At 61.4% G+C, this 22747-nt stretch overlaps 2 protein-coding genes across 4 annotated transcripts; both read left to right on the forward strand.

Annotated features, from left to right (window-relative positions):
• Window positions 1–2134: 2134 nt before the first annotated feature.
• Window positions 2135–8607, forward strand: MEN1 (menin 1). 2 transcript variants are annotated; one of them, XM_047824305.1, is made up of 10 exons: window positions 2135–2282; window positions 2661–3121; window positions 4093–4301; window positions 4499–4627; window positions 4901–4941; window positions 5015–5102; window positions 5790–5926; window positions 6255–6390; window positions 6873–7037; window positions 7243–8606. In XM_047824305.1, exons 2-10 carry the CDS (start codon window positions 2677–2679, stop codon window positions 7723–7725), a joined length of 1833 nt encoding a protein of 610 aa, XP_047680261.1. In that variant the 5' UTR covers window positions 2135–2282; window positions 2661–2676; the 3' UTR covers window positions 7726–8606. The 2 variants fall into 2 exon arrangements, with proteins under 2 accessions (XP_047680261.1, XP_047680260.1); XM_047824304.1 differs by having other exon boundaries at window positions 2137–2270; window positions 7243–8607.
• A 341-nt stretch (window positions 8608–8948) lies between these two features.
• Window positions 8949–21143, forward strand: MAP4K2 (mitogen-activated protein kinase kinase kinase kinase 2). Of its 2 annotated transcripts, XM_047879239.1 has the most exons (32): window positions 8949–9122; window positions 9247–9304; window positions 9509–9599; window positions 9686–9750; window positions 10061–10116; window positions 10453–10500; window positions 10587–10629; window positions 11029–11101; window positions 11190–11321; window positions 11402–11464; window positions 11822–11903; window positions 11994–12101; window positions 12507–12585; window positions 12713–12771; window positions 13275–13318; window positions 13402–13440; window positions 13533–13566; window positions 13661–13766; window positions 13847–13935; window positions 14017–14058; window positions 14156–14240; window positions 14334–14413; window positions 14512–14572; window positions 14658–14775; window positions 18642–18700; window positions 18781–18884; window positions 18984–19161; window positions 19789–19857; window positions 19993–20079; window positions 20315–20385; window positions 20485–20540; window positions 20645–21143. In XM_047879239.1, the coding sequence occupies exons 1-32, from the start codon at window positions 9027–9029 to the stop codon at window positions 20730–20732; spliced, it is 2463 nt and encodes an 820-aa protein (XP_047735195.1). In that variant the 5' UTR covers window positions 8949–9026; the 3' UTR covers window positions 20733–21143. The 2 variants fall into 2 exon arrangements, 1 of the variants encoding a protein (XP_047735195.1); XR_007156521.1 differs by lacking the exons at window positions 20315–20385; window positions 20485–20540; window positions 20645–21143 and having other exon boundaries at window positions 18781–18895; window positions 19993–20062.
• Window positions 21144–22747: the final 1604 nt, after the last annotated feature.

The following is a 22747-nucleotide window of genomic DNA, read 5'->3' on the forward strand; positions in this document are numbered from 1 at the left end:
AACAGAAAGAGAGAACACACTGAGGGTTGATGGGGGTGGGAGGGTGGGGAAAACGGTGATGGGCACTGAGGAGGGCACTTGCGGGGATGAGCGCTGGGTGTTGTCCATAAGTGATGAATCATGGGAATCTACTCCCAAAGCCAAGACTACACTGCCCACCCTGGATGTTAGCTAACTTGACAATAAGTTATTAAAAAAAAAAAAATACTGGTTACGTATGACAACGACAACGACAACGACAACGACAACGACGACACAACACCCTCCTTTGACCCCCTTCCCTACCCCCCCCCGGCTGCCATCTTGTTTTTCTCCTGTCTTTGCCACAAAGCTCCCTGAAAGAGTTGAGGATTGGCACCGTCTCCAATTCCTTTCCTCTCGTTTTTCTTAAGCCCAGTAACTTCAGGCTTTTGCTCCCCAAACTGCTCTTCGTGTGGCCTTCAGGAGTTTGCCCTGAGTCACATCCAGTCAGTCTTGGCGGGCTCAGCTTGCTGACCTACGATCGGCGTCTAACACTGTCAGTCCCTACCTCTGCCTCGGTGCACGGTCTTCTGCACAGCTGCTGGTCTGGTTCGCTTCCTACCTGTCTGGCCAATCTCCTCTGCTGGTTCCTCCCGGTCTCCTAATCTCCGTATGACGAAGTATCCCAGAACTCAGTCAGTGGTGACGTCATCCCCAGCCACTCTTGGCCCAGCTCCGCCTAATGTTAACATCTGCCACAATCCAGACGCATCGATCAAACCTAACTGATAAAAACCATGAAGGAAGCTATAGGCTTTATTTAAAATTTCACCAGTAGGGTTCCCAGGTGCCCCGTTTTGTGTGTGTGTGTGTGTGTGTGTGTTTTAATGTTTATTTATTTTGAGAGAGAGAGTAGGGGAGGGGCAGAGAACAAGGGAGGGAAGAGAGACTCCCAAGCAGGCTCCAAGGTGTCAGCACAGAGCCCGACACGGGGCTCGAACTCACAGACCGTGAGATCATGACCCGAGCCGAAGTGGGAAGCTCAACCGACTGAGCCACCCAGGTGCCCTGATGACTTTGACACTTTTGAAGAGTACTGATCAGGTATTTTGTAGACTGTCCCTCAGTCTGGGTTTGCCAGATGTTTTCTCCCGATTAGGCTAAGCTTATGGATTTGGGGGGGAAATACCCACAGAGGTGAAGTCGGGCAGGAATTTGATCTGTTTTACTCACTGCTACATACCCGGTGCCTAGGACTGAGTGCCTGGCCCCCAGGCACCAAAAATCTGTTTGCTGAATGAATAAGGCACCAAAAATCTGTTTGCTGAATGAATAAGAAAGATTCACAGATGACTCTGGAGAAATTACTTAGTATTGTTTTGAAGTTTTAAAATGTTCTTAATACAAATACTATGTTATCATCCCTATTGTTCTGTAGTATTTTCCCTCAACAATCTGCTCTGAAGATCTATTTTGGGATGCATCCACCAACCTCACTCTTCTTTTGCCCTATGACAAATAACGATAATGGTGCTTTAGATGTTCCTCTTTGCCGATGTGTTACAGTTTCTCAAGAGCAGAACTGGGTGGCTCAGTCGGCTAAGTATCCGACTTCAGCTCAGGTCATGATCTCACGGTTCGTGGGTTCGAGTCCCGCATCAGGCTCTGTGCTGACAGTTCGGGGCCTGGAGCCTGCTTCATGTTGTGTGTCTCCCTCTGTCTCTGCTTCTCCCCCACTCGTGCTCTGTCCGTCTCTCCCTCTCAAAGATAAATAAACATTTAAAAAATAAAAAACAAAGAGCAGAGCTAGGGAAGAATGGCTAGACATTGAGGACACACATTTTCGTGTTGATGGATACTGGTAAAAATTCAACTAAAGTGGCTCGACACACAGGACTCCGTGTCAGTGTTTCAAAGTACCGGTTTTCCTCGCATCTCGACGACACGTGACAACCTAAGCGCAGCGACCGCCTGCGGAATGCCTGGTCACGCCCCGGACTACATCTCCCAGAATGCACCGCGGTTCCACGGCCCACCTGGAGGGCGTGAAATGGAGTGACCAATCCCTGAGGATCTCAGGGGGGTGGCGCAGGCTCCACTCTTCACCTACCTCCGGGGAGCTCGGAGCGGCGGGACTACCACTCCCATAAACCACTGCGGACTGCCCGGCCCGGCCACCATTTCAAGACGCGGCAGGGCCGGGAGAGGGCCCGGGACTCCACTTCCCGGCAGGCCGTGCGGCTCAAGGGGCGGAACTCCATTTCCCAGCAGGCTCCAGGCGGCGGGCGCCGTGGTGCCTTGTGTGGGATGTAAGCGCGGAGGTGGGCGCGGGGGACCCAGGCCAGGACTCTTCTTGGCATTTGGGGGGCTTGGGCTAGGGGCGCCTTCCGGACGGACTCTGGGTGCCCGGGGGTACGGTCGTAGGGAGGGGGCGGGGCGGCCGTGGAGGGTGCTCAGCGGGGTTTTAGGGGCGCACACCCATCGGGGCCGCGGCTCCTGGGGTTGTGGGGGACGAGGAGGCCCTTACAGCCTCAGCTGAGGGGGTCTCCGACGGAAGAGGGGGAAACAAATGAGCGGAGGGTCAGGGGGGCGGGGAAGTAAGAGAGTGTAGGAGATGGGGGTGTGGAACCTTGGCCGAGCCTGGGAGGGGGCTCCCCGGTCGTGCCCGCCCGACCCTCCCTCCTTCTTCTCTCCCGCAGGCCGAGGCCCGCCGCCATGGGGCTGAAGGCCGCCCAGAAGACGCTGTTCCCGCTGCGCTCCATCGACGACGTGGTGCGCCTGTTCGCTGCCGAGCTGGGCCGAGAGGAACCGGACCTGGTGCTCCTATCCTTGGTACTGGGCTTCGTGGAGCATTTCCTAGCTGTCAACCGCGTCATCCCCACCAATGTGCCCGAGCTCACCTTCCAGCCCAGCCCCGCGCCCGACCCTCCTGGCGGCCTTACCTACTTCCCCGTGGCCGACCTGTCCATCATCGCCGCGCTGTATGCCCGCTTCACCGCCCAGATCCGTGGCGCCGTCGACCTGTCTCTCTACCCGCGAGAGGGGGGTGTCTCCAGCCGAGAACTGGTGAAGAAGGTCTCCGATGTCATCTGGAACAGCCTCAGCCGCTCCTACTTCAAGGATCGGGCCCACATCCAGTCCCTCTTCAGCTTCATCACAGGTTGGAGCCCGACAGGTGGCAAAGGGCCAGAATCCGGTCTCACCTGGGAACCTTAGCCCACCTCTTCACGGCCCTGTATGGTTTGCAGAGCCCTTTAAGACCTGTAAGCCTTGGGAGGTGGGGCAGGTGTTATTACGACCCTGTGTGCAGCTAGGGAAACTAAAGCCCAGACCAGGGAAATGGCGTGCCACAGAATGGCAGGGCTGGGACTGGACCCCAGTCGCTTGCTCTCAAGGCATTAATCCACCCTCGGCCTCCTCAGCACCCCCACCCCTGCCATTGAGCAGCTGCAGGAGTCCCTCGGCTCAGCGTGAGGCGCAAAGGGCGGCAGCGGATTTGGAGAGTGAGGAGCCTACATCTGGTTCCATCTGAGACGCTTAAGTGAAAGCGAACAGATGAGGGAGGGCCTTCACCTCAAGAAGCTTAACCCTCAGGGCTCGCAAAGAACTCTCGTCTTTGCTCCAGGCCCAGTTGACTGGCAGTCAGGTCCTGGAGTGCCGTGTTGAGAAGGGATCGGTGGCTGCTTTTGAGCCAAGCAGGAAGAATACAGAGAGAAATTAGGAATATCTACCAATGGGAGTGTGAAGAAAGAACATTGGCCAGAGGGTCTTGTTTTTGCTGTCCCTGTTTTAACCCAATAGGCACGATAAAACAAGGAAATCCCTGAATTATCATAACAGGTGCAGAGAAGGAGAAGGAACCAGCTCAAAGGCTGGGTGGAGCTATGTGAAAGCCAAGAAGCTCTCTTACTGGGGGATGGAAGGGGGGGCTAGGGGAAGGCTTCAAACACATAGGAGGAAAGGGATTGAGAATTGATGGGCAGAAGCATCTAAGATTTGTGCAGAGGCTTGGAGGTGAGGGAGCGTGCGCGTGCATCACCGCGTGGCCCCTTCCCCCCCGCCTCCCCCTCCCCCCCCCCCCCACCGGGGCAGAGCTCAGAGGACCCTCTTTCATTACTTCCCCTTCCACAGGCACTAAACTGGACAGTTCTGGTGTGGCCTTTGCTGTGGTGGGGGCCTGCCAGGCTCTGGGTCTCCGGGATGTCCACCTCGCCCTGTCTGAGGACCACGCCTGGGTAGTGTTTGGGCCCAACGGAGAACAGACAGCTGAGGTCACTTGGCATGGCAAGGGCAACGAGGATCGCAGGGGCCAGACGGTCAACGCGGGTGTGGCCGAGCGGGTACTGTCCCCACCCCCTCCCCTTCACGCTCTCCTCGCCCAAGCCCCCCAAGAGGCTCTGCTTTCTCGGGCCGTGCTCCCCTCTCCCTGTCACCACCTGTGTATGCCACGAAGGGGAGCGCCCCATCTCTGGCTGTCGGTCCCGGGAGTAGGCACCGGTGAGCCATCACGAGACATCTGGTCTTGTCCTCTCCCAAGAGCTGGCTGTACCTGAAAGGATCGTACATGCGCTGTGACCGCAAGATGGAGGTGGCGTTTATGGTGTGTGCCATCAACCCTTCCATTGACCTGCACACCGACTCCCTGGAGCTGCTGCAGCTGCAGCAGGTGAGGGCTGCCCGTGGGGCCTTGGGCAGGGGCACCTTCCCTCCCCTTCCCCAGCTCCGGCTTCCCCTTTGGTAACACGGGTTAGTAATTCCGGGCCTGGCCTTCCCCGGGGCTCTTGGGAGAGTGGAACGGAGACACGAAAGGGCTTCGACTCCAAGAAGGGGCTGGCTCCCACCCGGTGGGAGGTCCCTGCTGGAAGTCACATCTGCCTGGTAGACTGAGGCCCTCCTCACCCCGCCCCCCGAGCTCACACCTCTCCTCTTCGGCCCTTAGAAGCTGCTCTGGCTGCTCTATGACCTGGGACATCTGGAAAGGTCAGTAGGGGAAGGTGGCCAGGCTGGGCCTCAGGGGGCTGGGAGGCAGCCTGGACTCATGACCCTTTCCCAGGTACCCCATGGCACTGGGGAACCTGGCAGATCTGGAGGAACTGGAACCCACCCCTGGCCGACCAGACCCACTCACCCTCTACCACAAGGTGGGGACGTCTCAGGAGGGTACAGAAGGGAAGCCCAGCAGTGGCTGGGGTCCCCTTCTCCCTGGGGACCGGGAGGTGGTGGGTGAGGAGAGAAGAACTTTGTGTGTACTGGGGGCTGTCACCCACCCGTTCCCCATTTTGTGTTTATTACGTGCATATTCGGTGCAGTCGGGGCTCTCCGACGGGTGTTCTGGGTTCCCGGCCTGGGGGTGATAGGGCCTGAGTTTCTTCCTTAAGCCCTGCTTTTTCTGCTGCCTCTCATTGTCCTAGAGCGTAGCAGAGGTCACATGTGGTGGCAGCACTGAGGAGGGGGTGTTAATTCTGTGGGGGCGGGGCACAGGACGGACGTTGGGCCGGGCTTAGAAGGCTTTGGTGTTTGTGTAGGAGTGTGTGGGAAGCCTGGGAAAATGGATGTGCCCGGGGCTTGGAGGGCGGGCCCCTCCCTTTTCCTAGGCCCAGTTCTGTAAGCGTCCCTGCCCACCACAGTGTGACCCAGGCCTCAGCAGGCAGTCCTGCAGACTCTAGGGAGGAGTATCTGGTAGAGAGGAGAGAAGGTGGTGGAAGGGAGGTCAGAGGTGGAACTCTCTGGGATCTTCCTATTGTTCCTTCCGGGTGTGACCCAAAAGGATCCGTGCCATCCAGGGCAACTGGGGCTGCCTCTCTGAGATCCTTCTGCTCTGTCCCCAGGGCATTGCCTCGGCCAAGACCTACTACCGGGATGAGCACATCTACCCCTACATGTACCTGGCTGGCTACCACTGTCGCAACCGCAACGTGCGCGAAGCCCTGCAGGCCTGGGCTGACACGGCCACGGTCATCCAGGAGTGAGGATCCCCCGACAGGGCCTCAGCCCGGCCTCTCGTCCCCTTCTACCTCATTTCCAACCCGCCTCATTCAGGAGTGAGGCCTGGGTCCCAAGCCCTATCCGCTTTCCATCCGGTCCCCAGGCAGCCAAGGCCACCATCACCCAGGAGGCTGGGACCTCTGATGAGCACCTCACACCTTTCCCCCCAGCCCGTGACCCCCCTCCTTCCTCTTGCTCTGGGCTGACACAGATACCACCATTTCCGAGTAAAGACCCCAACCACTCACCAGGTCCCCGGGGGGTCCCTGCCATGACCAAGACCCCACCGTGCCCTCCTGCTCTCGCAGCTACAACTACTGCCGCGAGGACGAGGAGATCTACAAGGAGTTCTTTGAAGTAGCTAATGATGTCATCCCCAACCTGCTGAAGGAGGCGGCTAGCCTGCTGGAGGCCGGCGAGGAGCGGCCAGGGGAGCAGACCCAGGTGAAGAGCTAAGAGCTCTGGCCTGTGTTCCCTTGGCCACCTGAGCAGGGCTGCCCGTCACATCACAGGACCCGGGGACTGCTGCATGGGACGGGCCCGCGAGGGGAAGGTGGCCCAGCACGGGGAGCTACATTCTCTTCTGCAGTAGCTGAGGTCCTGGGCCCGGGTGTGAGGGAACTGGGGGCATTTTAGGGGTTTCTACCCCTGTGGCTTCAGGTAAATGGGGTGGAAGCCCATCTCTGTCATGGCCAGTGCCCCTCATTCAATTGAGGGGGTGGGATATAGGGAAGGGATGTTCCTCCCCCCACACCCTGGCTAAGGGACTGGCTTTATAAAAGGAAAGAGATTCTAAGAGTTCTTTTCCCCTGTGCTCTCCTCGTTTGAAGCCAGGGCTCTTTGCCCAAGCAGGGGGCCCCGACCATGCCCTGTGATAAGGGGTGATGAAGTGGGTCTGACCTGTGCCCTCCTTTCCCCGTGCCCAGGGTGCCCAGAGCCAGAGTTCAGCCCTCCAGGATCCAGAGTGCTTCGCCCACCTGCTGCGATTCTATGATGGCATCTGCAAATGGGAAGAGGGCAGCCCCACGCCCGTGCTGCACGTGGGCTGGGCCACCTTCCTCGTGCAGTCCCTAGGCCGATTTGAGGGGCAGGTGAGGGGGAGCTGCACAGGGATGCTGGGAGAGGTCAGGGGGGGACGGCAGCTGCCGAGTCCGAACCTTTGAGGTCCCGAAGAGGGTTTGCTTGTCCCCTTTGGGTGCAGATGAGACTGAGGCCCGGTGACGCAATGGCCGAGGCTGGGCCTGGGGTTCCGGCCACTGGCCTGCAACCTCCCCTCCGCGTTTCCTCCCTGCCCAGGTGCGGCAGAAGGTGCGCATAGTGAGCCGAGAGGCCGAGGCGGCCGAGGCGGAAGAGCTGTGGGGCGAGGAAGCCCGGGAAGGACGGCGGCGAGGCCCGCGGCGTGAGTCCAAGCCAGAGGAGCCGCCGCCGCCTAAGAAACCGGCGCTGGACAAGGGCCCGGGCTCCGGCCAGGGTGCCACGTCAGGACCCCCGCGGAAACCCCCAGGGACAGTCCCAGGCACTGCCCGCGGCCCAGAAGGAGGCAGCGCGGCTCCAGCCCCTGCGCCCGCAGCGTCACCACCACCGGAGGGGCCGGTGCTCACTTTCCAGAGCGAGAAGATGAAGGGCATGAAGGAGCTGCTGGTGGCCACCAAGATCAACTCGAGCGCCATCAAGCTGCAGCTCACCGCGCAGTCGCAAGTGCAGATGAAGAAGCAGAAGGTGTCTACACCTAGCGACTACACTCTTTCCTTCCTCAAGCGCCAGCGCAAAGGCCTCTGAGCCACCCCAGACTCCCTGTCAACCCTTGTGGTGGGGGGAAGAGGGCGCTCAGTCCCGGAGGGAGGCCCCACCCCAGGCACCCCCCTCCCCGCCCTGTGAGCCCTGCCTCCGCGGGGGAGGGGGAGGGGCCGAGGGGGGGGGGCCCCGAGGTGGCCTAAGCCGGTCCTCCGAGCCCCACCCCCACCCGGAACCCAGGCTGCAAGTTCTCGGAGTACAGACTACTCCAGGGCTCTGCCCGCCATTGGAATATAGATCCCATCCCCCAGAATCCCAGACGGCCAATGGGAACCTCACTTTGAGCTCCATCATTAATCCTTAAAGGTCCAAGCACTGGAAACAGACCCCACCTCAGAACCGAGGCTCTAACCTTAGGCCAGACCAGGGTTGCTCCCGATTGCTCCCAGCCCTACACCCAAGAAGCACAGGACCCGCCTCCAACCCGGGAACCTGGGACTCGGCTCAGCCTCTAGTAGTACATTTCCGCGCTTCAGGATTCCATCCCTTGGGAACCCAACGCCCCCCCCCCCCCCCCCCCAACACACACACTCAAAAGAACTTCAACTTTCAGAGTTTGGAAATTCTAGCTTCTTCCCCTCTATCCTGCGAGTCTGGGACACGAAACGCAGTCTCCGGCCTGTGAATCCTGAGCCCCGCCCCCTTCCTGACCAAACTGGCCGCAGATCAGAGCAGACCTCTTTCCGACCCTCTGGGAACCTCCCCGAGGTCCAGCCCGTCTCAAGGGACTCTGGAGGAAATCTGCGGGGGTTTGCGAGTGGGTGAGGGGAGCCTGATCTCTTCCTGTTTTGTACATAGATTTATTTTTCAGTTTCAAGGAAGATGAATACATTTTGTAAAAAAAAAAAGAAAAAGTACACGTCCGTGTTTCATCTGGGGACTTGCGGGCGGCGCGGGTGGGATGAGAAGAGTGCCCCCTCTCCCCACTGCCTTCTGGCCTTCGGGCTCCCCACCTGTAGGGAGCAGGGGAACCGGGCGGGGGGGGAGGGGGGAAGGGGGGAGATGCCGCTGGCCTGATCCCTCGGCCCCGGTCGGCTCCGCCCGGCCTCCTCGGGGCTTCCCCTCGCCTCGGAGTGCCTGTCCCGCGGGCGCCGCCTCCCGGTGGGGCGGCGGGGCATCCCCCTCTGGCCCCGCCCCGGGCCCCGGCCCCGCCTCCTCGGCCTCGGAGCCACCCGCGCCCGCCCGGCGGTGCTGCCCCGCCCCACCCCGCCCCGCGCCGCCCCGCGCCGGCTCCGCGGCTCCGCAGCTCACGACCGCCCGCCCGCCGGCCCGCCCGGCGCCGGGCAATGGCGCTGCTGCGGGACGTGTCGCTGCAGGATCCGCGGGACCGCTTCGAGCTGCTGCAACGCGTGGGGGCCGGGACCTATGGCGACGTCTACAAGGTGCGCCGGGCAACCGGACGGGCGGGAGAGCGGCGAGGAGGGTGCAGGCTCTGCGCACTACCGCGGGATCCAGCCCCCAGCCCCGCCCCCTCCTCATCCCGCTTCACCTCCTCCGCCCCTGCAGGCCCGAGACACGGTCACGTCCGAACTGGCCGCGGTCAAGATAGTCAAGGTAGACCCAGGTGAGGGCCTGGAGGCAGGGCCTCTGCGCTGGTGGGAGGGCATAGCGCCTGGTGGCGCTGAGAGTTGACCCCCTGAGAGACAGCCCCCAGGAGGTGCTGCCACTTGGGATCTGTCTGGCCCGGATATGCCCATTTTGCAGATGAGGGCACTGAGTTAGAGCAACCCCCATGCGCCCTCCCCCCATGATGCCCTGTGCTCCCCAGGGGACGACACCAGCTCCCTCCAGCAGGAAATCACCATCCTGCGTGAGTGCCGTCACCCCAATGTGGTGGCCTACATTGGCAGCTACCTCAGGTGAGGCTGTTTTATCCCCTTGCCTACCCTCAGGCAGCCCCCATGTGGCCCTGCCACGTGCCCACCCAGGTTCTGTGCCCTCACAGGAATGACCGCTTGTGGATCTGCATGGAGTTCTGCGGAGGGGGGTCCCTGCAGGAGATATACCACGGTGAGGGCCAGGACTCCAGGCCCCAGAGGGCCACAAGCCTTTCCCCAACTCCCTCTTCCCCAACATGGGGCAGGAGAGGAGAGCTGGGGTCCTGGAGCTAGGCCCTTCTCCACTCCTAACTGGCTGTGTGACCTTGACAGAAATGGTGTCCTTTTCTGGGCTCTGAATCCCAGACTGTACAGGGAGGGGATAAGGAAGGACAACACCTCTTTCACCCAGCAGTGCCTGCTGCTTCCCCCACACAGGGTGGCCTGGCAAGGTCAGCTTCTCCTCCAGACCTCCATGCCAGCCTTCACCCCTTCCATTTCAGCCACCGGGCCCCTGGAGGAACGACAGATTGCCTATGTCTGCCGGGAGGCACTGAAGGTAGCTGGGCCCATAAGGCTGTTCACGTTCCTAGTCCCCAGGAGTTACGGGCAGGGAGACTGGCTGCCCTGTGTGTGTGTTGGGGGGGGGGGGAGTGCGGGGGGTGGGTGGAGTACTTCAGGCAGGGCTGGCCCGAGGGGCTGTGGGTCCTGGGGGGAAAGGGGCCCCAGCCCTGTTGCCGGAAGCAGCACATTTCCCTCTTGGCTCAGCCACTTCCTGTTTGGGGAGAGGGGAGGAGGAAGCTGCCTGGGTGGGGGGCCCCAGTCCTGAGGGGGGGTTCAGGAGAGGTGGGATAGTGCTGGGTGGCTGCTCTCAGGAGCTCCTTTTTGTCCCCAGGGGCTACACCACTTGCATTCTCAGGGGAAGATCCACAGAGACATCAAGGTAGGGGTCTGGCCCAGGGCATCGTGGGAGGCAGGAGGAGGCTCTTGGGGGCACCAGACGGGATTCTCTCTCCTCCATTCCCACAGGGAGCCAATCTTCTCCTCACCCTCCAGGGAGATGTCAAGCTGGGTCAGTACCCCGGGGAAACAATCAGGGTGAGGGTTCTGTGGGAGCTCGTGGAGGCTTAGAGTCTGCGTTCAGGTGCTGGGTGTCCTTGAGCAAGTCACTTTACCACTTAACCCTCGGTTTCCCCGTTGAGACAGTAGACGAGCCCTCCTTCCCTGCCAGAAGTTGGATGTGGTGGGGTCTTTATGGATTCTAACCTGGGACCGCGCACTTGGTCAGGGATAGAAAGTGGTTGACCCCTCCCGGAGGGGGACCTGGCCTTGCCTGGGACCTGTGGCAGTTGTGGCTGAACCTGAGCCACCTGCTCTCTGAACCCTTCAGGTGCATTCTGAGCCTAAGCCCTGGAGGTGGGTGGGGAGTGGTAGTCAGTGGGCGGATGGGAGTAGCTCTCTCTCCCCGCAGCCGACTTTGGGGTGGCAGGCGAGCTGACGGCATCTGTGGCTAAGAGGAGATCTTTCATTGGGACTCCTTACTGGTGAGGCTGTGCCTTGGGCTGGGGCGGGGGGGGAGGCGGGTGCCACAGGTGGGGCACCTGGCCATCCCATCTGTGACCCTGCCTCTAGGATGGCCCCGGAGGTGGCCGCCGTGGAACGCAAAGGAGGCTACAACGAGCTATGTGACGTCTGGGCCCTGGGCATCACCGCCATCGAGCTGGGCGAGCTGCAGCCCCCTCTTTTCCATCTGCACCCCATGAGGTCCGCTGAACACTTACTTGCCCCTCGCCTGACCTCGAGGGCCCTGCTGACCTCGTCCCCTGACCTCGTGCTCTCCACAGGGCCCTGATGCTCATGTCGAAGAGTAGCTTCCAGCCGCCCAGGCTGCGAGACAAGACTCGCTGGTGAGGGCCCACACCCCCTGCTGGGGCATCCTTTCCAGCAGTCTCCATGGGGGCGGAGAGCCTTCTGCCAACTCCCAGGGTACAGCCTGCGGAGCCCTGCCCTCTCAGCCTTTGTGGACCATCTGCGGGAGGGGCTTGAGCCCTGCCTCTGGGTCGGGAGGAAGGGCAGACGGTTAATGATGGGGGGGCTGCCGTGTCACGACGCAGCATTGCTTAGGCCAGCCGCCCTTGGCCTCAGGCCGGCTCCTTCCTAGAGCAGACTCCCTCCTCTGGAGCGGTGGCAGGGGGCAGCTGGCAGGATGCTGCACGTGAGGGCTAACCTGGGTCTGGGGGCGGGGGGGCTCTTGTGCCCACTAGGACCCAGAATTTCCACCACTTCCTCAAGCTAGCCTTGACCAAGAACCCCAAGAAGAGGCCAACGGCAGAGAAGCTTCTGCAGGTGGGAGGCAGGGGCAGGGCAGGAGCCTGGATGCTTGAAAGCAGGGCCCTGGAGGTCAGAAACCAACCTGTGCCCCCCTCAATCTTCCAGCACCCATTCACAACCCAGCAGCTCCCTCGGGCTCTGCTCACACAGCTGCTGGACAAAGCCAATGACCCTCACCTCGGAACCCCTTCCCCTGAGGACTGTGATCTCGAGGTGAGTGAGCAGAGCTGGGGAATGGGTCCTGGCCTGGCGGTAAGAAGTGCGGAGGCGGTATGAGTCAGGGCCCTTTAACTTAAATGTTGCCAGCACCGAGAACTTTCCTCCAGGCAAGCCGGCCCATTAGAAGTCTTCCCTGGGCCCATCTTGCCCCCACCGCCCCCCCCCATACCTCCCACCTGATAAATTCCCTGCCCTTGGTTCAGGCTGACCTGACCTGTGTGATCTTTGGCCAGCCACTTGCCTGTCTGTGTCGGTTTTCTCATCTTTGAAAACGAGGGTGCCGTTTAATCTTGGGATCGTCTCAGGGGGTTGTGAAAACAAAACCCATCTGTGTGCAGAGAGCACTTGGTGCGAGGCGAGTGCTGTGTGTGTGTGTCGGCTGTTTGTGTTCTCTCTTAGGCTTATGACGTGTTTCCAGACACCATCCACTCCCGGGGTCAGCACGGCCCGGCCGAGAGGACCCCCTCAGAGATCCAGTGTGAGTCTGCCGGGAGGACTGTGTCTGTGGATTTGGTGGGGTGGGGGGCTGTGTGCGGGCATTTGGTGTGAGTGTCGGGGTCAGTCGGGAGCCCACCTTCCTAACTCGGGTACCCTGGGCCCCCCAGTTCACCAGGTGAAATTTGGTGCCCCGCGCAGGAAGGAAACGGACCCACTGAATGAGCCGGTGAGGGTCTGTTGCAGGGGGGGGGGGGGGCATGGCAGGGGTGCAGGGGGGGGCGTCTCAGATTCCTGAAGCAGCAGCAGCCTGGTTCTCTGGCCGTGGAAAGCCCTGTGCAAGCAGGCTTGTCCCACCCAGGACAGCGAAGGCGGTGCAGGGGGGGGGGGGGGACTTCTTCCCGGGCACAGGGACCATGCCTTTCTAACACGCGGGCCTGTCACAGACCCTGAGCCTCTCCTTTAGCTCTCTGCCGCATCTGCATCCGAGCCTGGTCGTCCGACCCTACCTCTTGCCCTTGCGCCTCTCCGTCCCCTTCTCTGGCTGTCAGTCCTCCTCTTGCGTAGTTTCTCTGCCTCTCGCTGTCCCCCTCGCTCACAATTCTCTTGCCTGTTTCCGTGTCATTTTCTGTCTGTGCGTCCTGTCCTTCCCACAGTCTCTCCATCACCCACCCACGTTGCTTCTCTTGTCTCTGACTCTCTTTTGGTCTTTCTGACTCGGTTTCCCCGCAGTGGGAGGAGGAGTGGACGCTGCTGGGAAAGGAGGAGCTGAGTGGGTGAGTGAGGGAGAGGGAGGCTACAGGGAAGGGGGAGGGGCAGCAGAAAAGGCTGGCCTCTGACCTCATCCCCTCCTGCCCAGGAGCCTGCTACAGTCAGTCGAGGAGGCCCTGGAGGAAAGGTGAGGGGCTGGGCCCGAAAGGGTGGGGGGCAGCTGGACCCGGGGCCTGGTCACATCTCCCACCTTATGTCCCTCTGGTTCGTCCCCGACAGGAGCCTGACCATCCGGCCAGCCTCAGAACTCCAGGTATGGAGTGGGGGAGGGCCGGAGAGGGGGCAGGGGGGATGGGTTACCGGTGACCCCCTAGCAGCCAGGCTCGGTCCCCTGACTCTCCTGCCAGGAGCTGGACTCCCCAGACGATGCCATGGGAACCATCAAGCGGGCTCCCTTCTTGGGGCCACCCCCTGCTGAGCCTCCAGCTGAAGACCCTCTGTCCAGCCCCCTGGGTGAGTCCAAGCTTGGGGGACCAGGAGATAGGCTCAGGGCGGGGCTAGAGCTGGAATTCACAGCCCTTCTGTGCCTGCAGGAACCCCACCCCCACCTCTCCCAGGCCCTAACAGCCCCCCACTGCTCCCCACTGCCTGGGCCACCATGAAGCACAGGGACGATCCTGAGGTGAGGGGGTGCTCCAGACGGGCTGGGAGGCTGGGAGGCTGGGGCTGTCGCCTCGGCCCTGACTTCTTCCCTCCCTTCCAGAGATCATCCTGCCACGGGCTCCCCCCCACCCCCAAGGTGCATGTAAGTGTCGGTCCCGCGGCCCTGCCACCCTGAAGCCCCCCGGCCTGCTGCCCCCTCTCCCCCCATCTTCTTCACCAGCCTCCTGCCTTCTCCCCAGATGGGCGCCTGCTTCTCCAAGGTCTTCAATGGCTGCCCCCTGCGGATCCACGCTGCTGTCACCTGGATTCACCCTGTCACCCGCGGTAGGCTGGGGCAGGGAGGAAGCAGGAGCCTGGGAACCCGCAGCTTGGACCAGGGGGCGTGACTGACCTCAGACCCTGTACCCAAACCCGCAGACCAGTTTCTGGTGGTGGGGGCCGAGGAAGGCATCTACACCCTCAACCTGCATGAACTGCATGAGGATACACTGGAGAAGGTGAGGCCCGGCTGGCTTTGGAGGGGAGAGGGCTTTTGGGGGGCTTGGGGGGCTGACTCCCCGTCCGTCTGTCCGTCTGTCCGCTCTGCGGCCCCTAGCTGATCTCACACCGCTGCACCTGGCTCTACTGCGTGAACAACGTGCTGCTGTCACTCTCAGGTACGGGGCGGGGTGGGGCGGGCGGGGGCGGGGCCTGCACCCTGCCCGCCAACACGCTCTGAGCCCCTCTGTCCCTCCCCGGCAGGGAAATCCACGCACATCTGGGCGCATGACCTCCCGGGCCTGTTTGAGCAGCGACGACTACAGCAACAGGTTCCCCTCTCCATCCCCACCAACCGCCTCACGCAGCGCATCATCCCCAGGTCGGGGACCCGGGGGGTGCAGTGGGGTGGGCAGCGGGGGGAGGCAGAGGGGCAGAGCCAGGGTCGAATAGGGCCCTGCACGGGACTGGTGACCTCAGGCGTGTCACTTTGCCTCTCTGAGCCCAGTTTCCTCGTCCATCAGCGTCGGCGCCCCCTCTCCTTGCCCTCAGGCCCGTTGGAAAGCAAGGGGACCACAGTGTGGCAGCTGTGGTTGTTAGGGTGGGGCGCACTTGCTGTGTGCCTGGTCGTAGGCAGGGCTTGGAGACAACAAACCAAATGCATCTTTGACAGTCAGCCCCTGGCCCCCCTCAGTGACCCAGAGGGAGAGCCAGGAGGGGCGCAGGGGCCTCTGAGGGGCCAGCCACACGAGGGCCTGCAGTCGGAAAGTGCCCAGCGGGTTTCCAGGCAGATAAATTAGAGAACCGCCTTCAGGGGCGGGAGAGAACGTGCCAATGCACGTGGGTGACCTGGGGGAGCAGCCCGAGAGGAAGCTGCGTGGCTGGCAGAGCCCTGCCTTCGAGGCCAGGCCCAGGATCTGGGTTTGGTTCAACTGGCCGCGGCACCGCGAGCATTTTAGAAGGATCCCTCTGTATGGCGATCAGGACTCTTTCCGTAGCGGGCAAGGCAACTCCTGACTTAAGCACGGAAGGGCGGTTAGTGGTTCACGTGACTGAAAGTTCAGGAGAAGGGTTAGCTTCAGGTCCAGCTGGATCCAGGCTTACATGGCCTCGCCAGAAATCTGCCCGCGTCTCTTGGCTCTGCTGTCCTCTGTCACCTTCGTTCTCAGGTAGGCTTTCCTCTCCTCTGATGGATGCCTACGGTTCCAGGCCAGCGTTGCATTAGCTAACAGCCCTACGGTGCTAGAATCCCTGCTTCCAAGTAATTCCCACAAAGTCCGGGGACCAGTTCTCTTTGGTCTAGCTTAGGTTCACGCCCACTTATGAGCCTGTGGCTGTGGCCGTGGGATGAGGAGCTTGGGGTGGGGGGTGGGTGGAGGGGCCAGGCCGGGGTCATGTGCTGTCTTCTAGTCCTAGGGGTCAAGATAGAGGGGCCCATCAGACCGATGAAGGCTAGAGCCATCTGCCGGCTGTGCCGACGGCGGCAACAATGGATTGGAGGGGGCGGCCGGCGAGAGGGCACTTGGAGAGGAGGGCTGCGCAGTGGCCTGAGGCAGTGGGGCTTAGGCTGCAGGGCGGACAGACTTGAACCCTCTTCAGAAAGTGGGGCTGACGGGATCTGGGGCCTGACTAGAGTGAGCAGGAGGGAGAAGGAGGGACCGGGAGACCTCAGGGGAGCGGATGATGTCGTGTGTTTAATGAGGTGTCCAGGGGGACGTCTGAGACAGAGTCCCTTTTTAGTCATTCAGCGAGTATCTGCTGAGTACCTAGTATGTGCCTGGGGGACTCTGTGAACTAGGGTTCTCTCCTCTTCCCCAGACTTTCTCGTCACGGGAGACCGACAGCAAACGACCGACGTAAGAAAGGTGCTCTGGGGTGATGCACAGAGGGGAAGGTGGTACATGCAGAAGAGCAGGGATAAGGAGGGCCAGGAGGGGTGGGGCCTGGATTGGGGTTTTAAACAGGGTGGTCAGGAAGGCCGTGTGAGTAGAGGCTCAGAGCAAGCCTTGTTGTTACCTCTGGGGAAAGCATCTCAGGGTGGGGGTGGGGGCAGTGCAAAGGCCCTGGGGCAGGAACAGGCCTGGCCTGTTTGAGGAAGGCAAGGAGACTGGTGGAGCCAGATGGATGGAGCGTGGGGAGGATGATCTGGGAGGGCCCGGCAGCCACGGTGAGGCTTTTGGTTTTGACTCAGAGCAGCCTGAGCGCCACTGCAGAAGAGTCACACGGACTGAGGTTTGCAGGCGATCCCTCTAGCCGCTGTGTTGAGGATAGATTGAAGGGGTGAGGGGAAAGCGGGGAAGCCTGCCCGGAGGTTATTGTGATCATCAGGTGAGAGGTGACAGTGGCAGCGGTGGCCAGGGGAGAAGGGAAGGAGCTGAAAAGCGGCTAGATTCGGATTTCATTTTGGAAGTTGAATCAGCAGGATTTCCCGACAGTTGCTGGATGGGAGAGAAAGAGGAGTCAGGGAGGAGTCCAGGGTTGTTGGCCTGGGTGACGGGAAGGATAGAGCCGTCATCAGGCGTGGCTGGAGCAGGACTCCGTGTTGTCACGTGGCGTTTAAGGTGCGTAAGCGGGGCCTTCGTTGGCCGTGGGCTAGGTGAGACTGAATTCGAGGAGGGGTCTGGGCTGTGGGCTTAGACGTCCCCCTGCCCAGGTGGGTGGCGGGAGCCGGTAGGGACAGGCCAGTGGCTACGCCCAGCTGGGAAGCCCGGGGCGCCGGCCCTTCCTGGAGCAAGCTCACTCGTACGGCATCTGGAGCCCTGTGGCCCTAGGGCTTCCTGAGCTCAGTCCCCCAGCAAACCTCTGCTTTGTCCCGGGACCTGCAGGAAACAGGCCTGTCAGCACACCAGCGAGTCCCTGGCAGCTTTGGGTGTGTGTCTGGGAAACCACAGAATCGCAGTGTCCGCTTCGAGCGTAAAGAGCAGAGCGCCAGAGTCGTCTGCAGAAAAAAACAAATACAAAAATATCCGCCTCTGTCCCACCCAAAGGCCGGTTGGGGAAGAGTGAGGACAGAGGGACGGGGAGAGACGGGCACCGGCCGCCTCGGCGGGGTCCCCCTGCTGGCAGAGGGCCCAGACGGGCCGCTGGGAGAAGGTGGCAGGGCTGCGGACATGTAGCCCTGTCCCCCAGAGGAAGAAACAGGCTCAGAAGGTCCCCTGAGGGCTTGGGGGACAGCCGGTAGGCAGGTAGGCAGAGCAAAGACTCCACCTCTCCCCTGCCTCCAAGGCAGGCCCCCCCCCCCCCCTGCTGGTCCCTGTTGGTGTAGCTTCAGCTGAGGCAGCCAAGGGGAGGGCAGGGCAGGGCAGGGAGGGCACGCCCGGCCGTTTGTTTGCGGTTTTCTTGCAAGTCTTAATCTCCTCGGGCCTCCCTGCCTTTCTGTGACACACGACTTGTGTAGTGGGGACCGCCGGGCGCTCTGGCAGCCTAGCGGGGCTGGAGTCTCCAGCAGCTCCCCGCCCCTCCACGCTCTCCATCCGTTTCTTCATCCGTTTCTTCCCGTATACCTTGCTTTCACCTGAAAAGGATTTGCAATGACTGGAAATAGGAGGGAAAGTAAGAATTCAGAATGAAAGCCCTTTGTGAGAGTATTCTGAGTGCCAGGCTCTGCGGTAAACCCTTCTCCTGTATTCGCTTGTTCTTTGTTTTTGTTTTTTAAATCAGAGGGAGAGTGTGATGGAGGGAGAGGAGCAGAGGGGGAGAGAGAGAGAGAGAGAGAGGGAGGGAGGGAGGGAGAGAGAATTAAAAGCAGGCTCTATGCTCAGCGTGGAGCCTGACGCGGGGCTCGATCCCACAACCCTAGGAGCCAAAATCAAGAGTCGGACGCTCAACCGACTGAGCCATCCAGGTGCCCCTGTATTAACTCATTTAATCCTTACTGTGACCCTCTGAGGTCGGTGCCACTGTTACCCGCCCCCCCCCCCGCCACCATTCTACGGATGTGGAAGTTGAGGCAGGGGGGAGGTTAAGTGACTTGCCCAGAGTTGCACAGTTAAAGGTACTTCTGTGATCCAAACCCGTGGACTGAACAGAGACACTGCAGGCTGTGGAGGTGGGTGCTAGACCCACGGGACCGGCTTCTGCTCCTGTGCCCTCCACCGCTGTGTTACCCAGGCACATTGCTCTGTCTCTCTGAGCTTCGGTTTCTCACCTCCAGGGCCAAGAAAGCGATAGTCCCCGTTTCTTAGGGCTCCGTGGGGCCTCGGCCACGGATGGCACCCATGACACATGTCCTGCTTGTCACCCCTGCAGGCGCTTTGCCCTGTCCACCAAGATCCCAGACACCAAAGGCTGCCTGCAGTGTCGTGTGGGTAAGAGCTGGGCCAGGTGGGGCCAGGGAGGGCTGGGGTCCCGGGCACAGCCCGGGACCCACTGCCCGCCTCTCTCACAGTGCGGAACCCCTACACGGGCAGCACCTTCCTGCTGGCCGCCCTGCCTGCCAGCCTGCTCCTGCTGCAGTGGTACGAGCCGCTGCAGAAGTTCCTGCTGCTGAAGGTGTGGGCCGGGTGGGTGAGGCCGCGGGCCCCCCCCCCAGGGTGGGGGTGGTGGGCCTGGGGCGAGACGTGGAGACCTGAGCACCCCTGCCGCCCCCAGAACTTCTCCAGCCCCTTGCCCAGCCCGGCGGGGATGCTGGAGCCACTGGTGCTGGACGGGAAGGAGCTGCCGCAGGTGTGTGTGGGGGCTGAGGGCCCCGAGGGGCCCGGCTGCCGAGTTCTGTTCCACGTCCTGCCCCTGGAGGCCGGTCTGACGCCTGATGTCCTCATATCACCTGGTGAGCCGGAGGGCCCTGTGTGTGTGTGTGTGTGTGTGTGTGTGTGCGTGTGTGTGTGGGGGGGACAGAGAGCTAGACAGTTGGCGAGAGAGAGAGATTGCGTGTTCCCTGCAGCGTATGGCTCTACGGGGACCAGCCTCCCTTCAGCTGGGCTTCCGTAAAAGATTTCATTAGACCAAAGGGCTCAGCAGCTAAGAGAACCCACCTCTGCAGGGGCCTCAGACACGAGCTGTGTCATTCTTAGGCCTCATGACGGCCCGCGAGGTAGGCATCGTCATGCCTGTGTTACACATGAGGGAACTGAGGCTCCGAGATTTGTGGTCCCACAGTGATGGAGTCACACGGCGTGCTTCTCCTGACTCCGGACACCCTGCCCTCCTCCCCGCCCCGGCTCCCTGGGACTCACCCCTGCCTCTGTGCGCCTGCAGGCGGGCCACTTTGCTACTCTGAGCCTCAGTTCCCCAGCCGTGCTGTGCGGGAACCCAGTGGGGGAACCCAGTGGGGCTGCTGGGGGGTTGAAATGTGGTTGTGGGGACAGCTGGCTCTAGCTGTCCGCCACGTCTTCCTCTTGGGGCCAGAGCGGGGCTGGTGGCTCAGCCAGGCCGTGTCTCCCTTGTCTGCCTGCAGAGGGGCTCCCGGGCACAGCCCAGCAGGTGATCCAGGTGGACAGGGACACAGTCCTAGTCTGCTTTGACCGTGAGTGCCCCTGAGGTCAGGGTTGGGGGCAGTGGAGGGGATTAGGGGAGGCGAGGGAAGCCTTGTGAGTGGGGGTCTGCCCCCCCAAAGGGAACCACCTGGTCCCCACCCACCACCAGCCCTCTCCCTGCGCAGGCTGCGTGAGGATTGTGAACCTGCTGGGTGAGCCCACAGCCACGCTGGCGCCTGTGCTGACCTTTGACTTCCCCATTGAGACTGTGGGTGAGTGACAGATGATGACGGGGGGGGGGGGGATATCCCCCGCCTGGAGCAGGTAGTGTGGCCCAGGGGCCTGGGGCTGGGGGTGGGACGAGGAGGCAGGTGCCGCAGCCCCTCTCAAGGGCCACCACGGTCTGTGAGGACCTCTGTGGCCCAAGTGTGGGGCCAGGGCGTGGCTGGGGGAGCCCCAGTGTCCTCAGGGCAGGTGCAGGGCTCATGGCAGCTGTATTCCTCCTAGTGTGTCTGCAGGACAGCGTGCTGGCCTTCTGGAGCCACGGTATGCAAGGCCGAAGCCTGGACACCAACGAGGTGAGCGGAACCCGGGAACCTGGCCTCCCCTGACCTATCTGTCCCCACCTCTTAGGAGAAGACCTGCTGGGGTGGCCTCAGAGTCCCTTTCCTTCCCAGGTGACTCAGGAGATCACAGACGAGACAAGGATCTTTCGAGTGCTCGGGGCCCACAGGTAGGACAGGGCGCCTCCCCTTTAGAGGCCCCTGAGGCCGTATGGACATGCGCACAGGCCTCAGGCCCCTGCCTTGCTCACCTCCGGTTCTGTCTCCCCTCCAGAGATATCATCCTTGAGAGCATTCCCACGGACAACCCAGGGGCTCACAGCAACCTCTACATCCTCACGGGCCATCAGAGCAGTTACTGAGAGGGTCAGGTCTGGCCGGTGGCATTCCGCCGTCCTGCCCCCAGGCCTTAGCGGCATTCCCCTCTAGGCAGTGGCGCCTCCCGGATCCGAGAGGCCCGGGCTCTGCTGGTCTGAAGGGCAGAAATAATTCTGAGAAGAGTTTCGGGGCTGTGGAGGGGAGGGGAGCCCACCCCAGGCCCCTGCGATAACTGGACCAGAGGAAGCTGCTGTCCCCTCCCCTCCCCCCGTGGGCAACCCGGGCCCTGTGACAAGGGCCCCGGGCAGGGTGGGAGCAGGCCCGGGCGATCCATTCCATTTTGTTCCATGTTTCTTTTCCATTCTTCTTGCCAAGAGCCTGCCCCTGCCCCCTGTCCTGGGGAACATGGTATTTAAAAGAGAGACTATATTGGTATTAAAGCTGGTTTGATTTTACTCCACTGATCCCTCTTTGTCAGGGCTTGGGGGGGAGAGCTGAGGAGGAGGACGGGGGAGGCTTCCTCTCCCTCCTCCCGCCCTCCCTCCCTCCTTCCCTCCAGCACATCTTTCTGTGGCACCAGGTGCTATGGGTGCCCCATGGAAGGGTGGGCCACCAGTGCTCTCTGGTGGTTCCCTTAGCGGGGAGCCAGGCAGAGGTGGTGGAGAGGCCAGTGGCCCCGAAAGGCCTCTTAGGGGCACTGTCTTCCAGGGCTCCCTGCTCAGGATGAGCCCTCAGCTTTGTAATATGAGGCCTCTTTTACGGCCAAGGAATGATGCAGTTGGGGGAGGCAGGCTGAACAAAGGGACTCTCATCCCGGGCACTCCTGCCCCCTATGGGATCTCACCAGGCAGCCAGCACCCAGGGAGGGCCAGCCACTGGCAGCTCCACCCTGTGCCAGCGAGGCTTCGGTTTCTGGACACAGCCTGTCATGATCTGGATCCCCTGCCCAGGCCCGGGGCTGCCTCCCTGCCTCCCACCTGCTGCTTAGGTGTGTTCCATCAGACCAGGACTGCTAAATGTGTACTCCGGCGTCAGACTAGGCTCTGGGAAGATCAGCCTGTGTCCGTTTAACAAGTATTCCCAGGCAGCCTTCTCAGTGCTAGACCCCGGGCTCACAGAGGGGTCACTCCCAAGATGTGGACCAGCCCCCAGGGAAGGGAGCTATCCTTGCTGGAGCCTGCATCTCGAGGGTATGTCTGTCTGCCCGTGGCTGACCTTGTGCTTTGCCGTGTCATTCTCCCACTTTTCCCTCTTGGGGGGCTCCATACCCTCAGGCCAGGGAGCCCTCCCTTTGTCTCAGGCACTGACCAGGCTGCTTTTGACCAGAGCCTTTGGCCAGGTGAGGTCAAAGCGGCAGGATGGCAGCTGGCCTGGAAGGAGACGACAGGTGCACACACAAGACCATGGATGCATAGGGCGGGAAGGCCTTGGGTCTGGGGCCAGAGCTTGAGCAAAGGCCCAATTATTTTTCTTCTGATAGACAAGGCAACTGTTTGAATTAAGAACTTCTCCACCAGGTTGGGTTGCTGGTATTTGATAAACGGATGCAAATGGGCGGCGGGGGGCGGCGGGGGGTAGATGGCAGCTTATGTGAAGAGCTTGCAGCAGCCCAGTCCCTAGTGCCCCTGCCAGGAGCCCAGGGTGATCCCAGGTCGTCAGAGTGTCCCCTTGTCCGCTCTCCCACAGAGCCCAGACTGCTCTGACCCCTGGGGTTTCTTGGCTGAAATGGATTTGTCAGACAGGGAAGGACGCGAAGCTTCTGTGCATGGGCACTCACACCTGTGCTCTCCCTGAGACCCAAAGGAGGGGGGCAGGCACCTCCCGAGTTCTGAAAGTCTACGCCTGCCTGGCTGACATGTGATGGGCCAAATGGTGGAGTGACAGGGATAGAATTCCTAACTTCCCAATCTCCCGATTTCTTGGTTTAGGTGTAGGATTAAGCTGAGGAGTGCCGGGGGTGGGGAGGTGAGCTCCCACTCCGCGGAGGCCCCTGACCCTGACCCCGGGTGCCTGGGGTCACCCACCAAGCCGCGGTCGGCAGAGAGCGCCACCTTGTGGC

Source organism: Prionailurus viverrinus, chromosome D1 (genome assembly GCF_022837055.1).
Source record: "Prionailurus viverrinus isolate Anna chromosome D1, UM_Priviv_1.0, whole genome shotgun sequence".
Lineage (NCBI taxonomy): Eukaryota > Metazoa > Chordata > Mammalia > Carnivora > Felidae > Prionailurus > Prionailurus viverrinus.

Bases quoted from the DNA above. Each gene is read 5' to 3' on its own strand.
- MAP4K2 (XM_047879239.1), top strand. From the start codon at position 9,027: ATGGCGCTGCTGCGGGACGTGTCGCTGCAGGATCCGCGGGACCGCTTC. The intron at 14,241-14,333 runs GTAGGCTGGGGC...CCAAACCCGCAG, and splicing joins GATTCACCCTGTCACCCGCG to ACCAGTTTCTGGTGGTGGGG. The intron at 20,080-20,314 runs GTGAGTGACAGA...TATTCCTCCTAG, and splicing joins CTTCCCCATTGAGACTGTGG to TGTGTCTGCAGGACAGCGTG.
- MEN1 (XM_047824304.1), top strand. The intron at 4,302-4,498 runs GTACTGTCCCCA...TCCTCTCCCAAG, and splicing joins ACGCGGGTGTGGCCGAGCGG to AGCTGGCTGTACCTGAAAGG. The intron at 4,628-4,900 runs GTGAGGGCTGCC...TTCGGCCCTTAG, and splicing joins AGCTGCTGCAGCTGCAGCAG to AAGCTGCTCTGGCTGCTCTA.